Source organism: Coregonus clupeaformis, chromosome 36, assembly GCF_020615455.1.
Source record: "Coregonus clupeaformis isolate EN_2021a chromosome 36, ASM2061545v1, whole genome shotgun sequence".
NCBI classification, from domain to species: Eukaryota; Metazoa; Chordata; class Actinopteri; order Salmoniformes; family Salmonidae; genus Coregonus; species Coregonus clupeaformis.
The window spans coordinates 6919815-6927314 of NC_059227.1; the positions used below are offsets into that span (position 1 = coordinate 6919815).

The following is a 7500-nucleotide window of genomic DNA, read 5'->3' on the forward strand; positions in this document are numbered from 1 at the left end:
TAGGCCAGTTTTTCTCCAGTCCACCAGATCTACTTCAGTTTCACCAGATCTAGGCCAGTTTTTCTCCAGTCCACCAGATCCACTTCAGTTTCACCAGATCTAGGCCAGTCTTTCTCCAGTGCACCAGTTTGAGTTCCTATAGTGGTAACTTTGTGGCCTGATAACTTTGAGCTTGTCCCCCTGCAGCTCCACATGCTACTACTAAATAGTATCTTTAATTCTGATGAATTGGACGACCTAAGATTACGGTTATCCTACCAACGGGACATTAAAAACTGTAATACCTTATGTTTCACCGAGTCGTGGCTGAACGACGACATGGACAACATACAGCTGACAGGACATACGCTACATCGGCAGGATAGAATGGCTGACTCCGGGGTGGCGGTCTGTGGTATATTTGTAAACAACAGCTGGAGCACAAAATCTAAAACTAAGGAAGTCTCAAGGTTTTGCTCGCCTGAGGTAGAGTATCTCATGATAAGCTGTAGACCACACTATTTACCAAGATACTTTTCATCTATATTTTTCGTAGTCTATCTACCACCACAAACCGATGCTGGCATTAAGATTGCACTCAATGAGCTGTATAAGGCCATAAGTAAACAGGAAAACGCTCATCCAGAGGCAGCGCTCCTAGTGGCCAGGGACTTTAATGCAGGGAAACTTACATCTGTTCCACCTAATTTCTACCAGCATGTTAAATGTGCAACCAGAGTAAAAAAAAACTCTAGACCACCTTTACTCCACACACAGAGAGGCATACAAAGCTCTCCCTTGCCCTCCATTTGGCAAATCTGATCATAACTCTATCCTCCTGATTCCTGCTTATAAGCAAAAACTAAAGCAGGAAGCACCAGTGACTCGGTTAATAAAAAAGTGGTCAGATGATGCAGATGCTAAGCTACAGGACTGTTTTGCTAGCACAGACTGGAATATGTTCCAGGATTCTTCAGATAGCATTGAGGAGTACACCGCATCAGTCACTGGCTTCATCAATAAGTGCATTGATGACGTTGTCCCCACAGTGACCGTACATACATACCCCAACCAGAAGCCATGGATTACAGGCAACATCCGCACTGAGCTAAAGGGTAGAGCTGCCGCTTTCAAGGAGCGGGACCCTAACCCGGACGCTTATAAGAAATCCCACTATGCCCTCCGACGAACTATCAAACAGGCAAAGAGTCAATACCGGACTAAGATTGAATCGTAATACACGAGCTCTGACACTCGTCGGATGTGGCAGGGCTTGAAAACTATTGCAGACTACAAAAGGAAGCACAGCTGCGAGCTGCCCAGTGACACAACCCTACCAGACGAGCTAAATCACTTCTATGCTCGCCTCGAGGCAAGCAACACTGATGCATGCATGAGAGCACCAGCTGTTCCGGATGACTATGTGATCACGCTCTCCGTAGCCGATGTGAGTAAGACTTTTAAGCAGGTCAACATTCACAAGGCCGCAGGGCCAGACGGATTACCAGGACGTGTACATTTTCAACATGTCCCTGACTGAGTCTGTAATACCAACATGTTTCAAGCAGACCACCATAGTCCCTGTGCCCAAGGACACTAAGATAACCTGCCTAAATGACTACCAACCCGTAGCACTCACGTCTGTAGCCATGAAGTGCTTTGAAAGGCTGGTCATGGCTCACATCAACACCATTATCCCAGAAACCCTAGACCCACTCCAATTTGCATACCGCCCCAACAGATCCACAGATAATGCAATCTCTATTGCACTCTACACTGCCCTTTCCCACCTGGAAAAGAGGAACACCTACGTGAGAATGCTGTTCATTGACTACAGCTCAGCGTTCAACACCATAGTGCCCTCAAAGCTCATCACTAAGCTAAGGATCCTGGGACTAAACACCTCCCTCTGCAACTGGATCCTAGACTTCCTGACGGGCCGCCCCCAGGTGGTAAGAGTAGGTAACAACACATCTGCCACACTGATCCTCAACACGGGGGCCCCTCAGGGGTGCGTGCTCAGTCCCCTCCTGTACACCCTGTTCACCCATGACTGCATGGCCAGGCACGACTCCAACACCATCATTAAGTTTGCTGACGACACAACAGTGGTAGGCATGATCACCGACAACGATGAGACAGCCTATAGGGAGGAGGTCCGAGACTTGGCCGTGTGGTGCCAGGATAACAACCTCTCCATCAACATGATCAAGACAAAGGAGATGATTGTGGACTACAGGAAAAAAAAGAGGACTGAGCACGCCCCCATTCTCATCGACGGGGCTGTAGTGGAACAGGTTGAGTGCTTCAAGTTCCTTGGTGTGCACATCACCAACGAACTATCATGGTCCAAACACACTAAGACAGTCGTGAAGAGGGCACGACAAAGCCTATTCCCCCTCAGGAGACTGAAAAGATTTGGCATGGGTCCTCAGATCCTCAAAAAGTTCTACAGCTGCACCATCGAGAGCATCCTGAGTGGTTGAATCACCGCCTGATATGGCAACTGCTCGGCCTCCGACCACAAGGCACTACAGAGGGTAGTGTGTACGGCCCAGTACATCACTGGGGCCAAGCTTCCTGCCATCCAGGACCTCTATACCAGGCGGTGAGGAAGGCCCTAAAAATTGTCAAAGACTCCAGCCACCCAAGTCATAGACTGTTCTCTCTGCAGTACCGGAGCTCCAAGTCTAGGTCCAAAAGGCTTCTCAACAGCTTCTACCTCCAAGCCATAAGACTCCTGAACAGCTAAACATTGCTACCCGGACTATTTGCACTGCACCACCCCCCCACCCCCCACCCCATCTTTTTACGCTGCTGCTACTCTGTTTATTATTTATGCATAGTCACTTTAACTCTACCCACATGTACATATTACCTCAATTACCTCGACTAGCCGGTGCCCCCGCACTTTGACTCTGCACCGGTTCCCCCCTGTATATAGCCTCCCTACTGTTATTTTATTTTACTACTGCTCTTTAGTTATTTGCTTTAACTTTTTTTACATAACACTTTTTTTTTTTATCTTTAAAAAATGCATTGTTGGTTAAGGGCTTGTAAGTGAGCATTTCACTGTAATGTCTACACCTGTTGTATTCGGCGCATGTGGCATATACAATTTGATTTGATTTGATTTTGTCCTGCATCCTCTTTATTAATCCTCTTCTATGCACCTCCCAGCCACAGCATTCTAATCAGCTTTCTTAACCTTTTGATGCGTGTGTGTATGTGTGTGTGTGTGTGTGTGTGTGTGCAGGCTGGTCACAAGAAAGAGCAGTCAATTTCGCAGATTTGAAAAGGTCCTGAGGACGTCGATATATGCCTTTGTCGGAGCTCACACTTTTATGTGCCGCCAAACCTTTGTGCATTTGTGTTTGTAAACACAAATATTCTGTCTCTACTCCTCAGAGCATCAGAACAGAATCCCTCCTTCCCTCCCCCCTGAGCCCATGTATTCAGAGTGAGTTCTGAGTTCCTACCTGTGTTCCCTCTTTCCTGCTTGGGACAGATTCCTTTAGCGGGCGTCAGCCTTCTCTCCTCTTCTTCCTCCCCATGGGGGGTCACCTGCACCCCCACCTCCACCGGCACCGCCCCTCCCCGTGCCAAGACGGGGGTCCCCCTCTCGCCCGGTTTGGAGAACCCCCCAGGAGCGCGGCCTCCCCCACTGCACAGCCGTCTCTTGTGCTCTATGAAGACTAGGATGTCTCCCAGAGGGAAGTTGGTCTGGCACCTCCCACAGGTCAAGAGATCATGCTCCCCTGGCCCCGCCCTCCTCGGAGTGGGAGTGGGGCTGGGAGTGGACGGCTCCGGGGAGCGAGGTCCCACCCCCAACTCATGATTGGCCTCGGCTGTGGGGAGATGAAAGGGGGAGGAGAGAGGAGATGTAAATCATGGCGTCATCATCAAACGGTTCTAGAACATGTTACATCTGATCGTCAGCAGCACAAACTGTATAGTACAAAACTAAACACCAGATCTAAAGTCAATTTAAAAAAAATACGTATATGTTTTAGATAACATTACCTGCAAAATGCCATATTTCCATACCACCCCAAAGAACCTGCTTAATGTTTAGCATACTGTTACTCTCACCACACAAGCAGGCAGCTGTAAACTTGGCGCAACATAGAAATCAACCAAGCACCTCAGACCCTCAGTCTCATCTGGGAGCTGAGATGTGTGAGTGAAGGCGTGGCCGACACACTATGAGTAAAGCTATGAACCGTTTCACAGCAGCCTATGGGTTTCCGGTGCAGCTCTCTGCTCTCTGCAATAGCTTCTGCTGTATGGGAACCTCACTACAAGCATGCAACAAGGTAGGCCACATCCACCCCACAACACGTTTATGTTGGGTGGGGACAGGGAGGGGGGGGAAAGGGGAGGGGAAGTTTGCGGGGACGTGTGTGTTTGTGTGTGTTTGTGTGTGTGTGTGTGTGTGTGTGTGAACACAGGTGTATTCTCCTCAGAGAGATCTATAAAGAGAAGCCACTCCTAACACAGGTGACAGTAGGTCTCATTCTCTACACAGTTGACACTGTCATCAATAACCAGAAGTCGTTCTAGCCTGGTTATTTTACAGTTAAGTCCCATGGTGTAAATTCATTAAGGACGCTTCCTCTGTAACAATACCCTGAAATAACCAGTAGTTTACGGTATGTATCTTCTCCAGAGGCCCTGCAGGAAGCCTAAAGCTCCAGAGACTCTTAGGGCATTCTGTCTGAGCGGGTACCCAGGGAGAGGTGTTGATGCCTGGGAGAGGAGCGTAGCAGAGCCTGCCTCTACCGTCTACCGCCCGCATTTCCCTTCAGTCTCTGTCTGTACAAACATTCACGGGCACAGATCAGTGTGTGTGTGTGTGTGTGTGTGTGTGTCTAAACTACAGCCAGGCAGTTACACAATACATGCGTCTCAAATGGCACCCTATTCCCATAGGACTCTGGTAAAAAGTAGTGTACTATATAGGGAATAGGGTGCCATTTGGGACGCATGTATTGTGTAACTGCCTGGCTGTAGTTTAGACACACACACACACACACACACACACACTGATCTGTGCCCGTGAAAGTTTCTTAGTTGCACGGAATCCTTCATTATATCAGTCTTTCCAGTCCACTCCCTGATCTCTCTCTCTCTCTCTCTCTCTCTCTCTCTCTCTCTCTCTCTCTCTCTCTCTCTCTCTCTCTCTCTCTCTCTCTCTCTCTCTCTCTCTCTCTCTCTCTCTCTCTCTCTCTCTCTCTCTCTCTCCCTCTCTCTCTCTCTCTCTCTCTCTCTTTCTCTCTCACTCTCTCTCTCTCTCTCTCTCTCTCTCTCTCTCCCTCTCTCTCTCTCTCTCTCTCTCTCTTTCTCTCTCACTCTCTCTCTCTCTCTCTCTCTCTCTCTCCCTCTCTCTCTCTCTCTCTCTCTCTCTCTCTCTCTCTCTCTCCCTCTCTCTCTCTCTCTCTCTCTTTCTCTCCCTCTCTCTCTCTCTGAACCTCTCTCTCACTCCCTGACCTGCTGGCTATTGCCCTGAAGTGATTCTATGACACGTTTTTCACACAGCATTTTTCTCTTAAACAGTGTCTTGGAACAGACACATTATGTAGTTGTAACCTAGCTGGGACAGGATATCAACCGATGGGCCGAGTTCCAGTGTGTTTCAGTATGGGCCTTGTGACGGTATGTTTCAGTATGGACCTTGTGACGGTGTGTTTCAGTATGGGCCTTGTGACCGTGTGTTTCAGTATGGGCCTTGTGACGGTGTGTTTCAGTGTGGGCCTTGTGACGGTGTGTTTCAGTGTGGGCCTTGTGACCGTGTGTTTCAGTATGGGCCTTGTGACGGTGTGTTTCAGTGTGGGCCTTGTGACGGTGTGTTTCAGTGTGGGCCTTGTGACGGTGTGTTTCAGTATGGGCCTTGTGACCGTGTGTTTCAGTATGGGCCTTGTGACGGTGTGTTTCAGTATGGGCCTTGTGACGGTGTGTTTCAGTATGGGCCTTGTGACGGTGTGTTTCAGTATGGGCCTTGTGACGGTGTGTTTCAGTATGGGCCTTGTGACCGTGTGTTTCAGTATGGGCCTTGTGACCGTGTGTTTCAGTATGGGCCTTGTGACCGTGTGTTTCAGTATGGGCCTTGTGACCGTGGCCTTGTGATTCACAATTCATTCAGGATTATCCACTTGAACTTCTTAGTCATTGTATCATTTCAAATGTATGTGTCACTGTCCCAATACTTTTGGATCTCACTGTATGCGCTATATATAAAGAGAGAGAGAGAGAGAGAGAGAGAGAGAGAGAGAGAGAGAGAGAGAGAGAGAGAGAGAGAGAGAGAGAGAGAGAGAGAGAGAGAGAGAGAGAGAGAGAGAGAGAGAGAGAGAGAGAGAGAGAGGAGAGAGAAAGAGAGAGAGAGACAGAGAGAGCGAGAGAGAGAGAGAGAGAGAGAGAGAGAGAGAGAGATAGAGAGAGATAGAGACAGAGAGAGAGAGAGAGAGAGAGAGAGAGAGAGAGAGAGAGAGAGATAGAGAGAGAAAGAGAGAGAGAGACAGAGAGAGCGAGAGAGAGAGAGAGAGAGAGAGAGAGAGAGAGAGAGATAGAGAGAGATAGAGACAGAGAGAGAGAGAGAGAGAGAGAGAGAGAGACCGTAAATTAGCAGGCGTTGGCACCGTCACAATGCCAAAGAAATATCAGCCAGATGCTTTGCTCGCTCTGTCAAACATCTTCTAACCGCACCCTACCCTAATCTACTCATCATCCACCCTCCAGGTCAAGAGAGAGAGACACACAAAGTCCACATTTATTTTCATAACAAAGAACAAAGTATGTGTAGAAACAACAGAACAGACTTCACAGCTGCAGTTATACTGTCAAACATGGCACCTATTATGAGGGTATGAGTTGAAAAGGTTGAAACCAAGCTACAGTAACTAAATCCAGTAACTAAATCTCACATATCATCACATTCCTTCCTATAAAGTACTTATATGAAGACACAGCTATTAATCAGTCAATGACTGCGCCACAGGAATGTAAGCTAGGTGGCATTCACCTCCTGGGAACATTTTGATATCCTCTCTGGTTAAGCAACTATCAGAAGTTTAACAAGATGAGCTGGGTCTAGTTCTTTAATTAATGCTGAAGGAGTTATAATTGCACACACACACACACACACACACACACACACACACACACACACCATAACATTTATCAAAGTGATTGCCAGCCTTATCAGCTCTAAGGTTACTCTGCTGACACCCCTTATCAGTTTGAGGAGAGAGAAAGACTGTTCTGTGTCCTCGGACAAGAAGCAGCAGAGAAACAGTGTATAGATGACTAAAGAAAGACTACATTAGATTGAATGATTAGATTGAGGGCACCCGATAGCAGTATTTTCATTACCAAAACTACAAAACAAAAACAATGGTCAAATAATCATGTATTTCTATTTCGTATTTACTTGGGAACCCCATTAGTTCTGCCAAGGCAGCAGCTACTCTTCCTGGGGTTTATTATGGATCCCCATTAGTTCTGCCAAGGCAGCAGCTACTCTTC

General features: G+C 47.7%; 1 protein-coding gene across 1 annotated transcript in view; it reads right to left on the minus strand.

Annotated features, from left to right (window-relative positions):
- Positions 1-7500, minus strand: part of LOC121552219 (B-cell lymphoma/leukemia 11B-like) — a 54499-nt gene that overhangs the window by 36093 nt on the left and 10906 nt on the right. The window contains exon 2 of the mRNA XM_041864964.2: positions 3459-3827. Within this exon, the coding sequence (XP_041720898.1) occupies positions 3459-3827 (369 nt within the window). The remainder of the gene's footprint in view (positions 1-3458; positions 3828-7500) is intronic.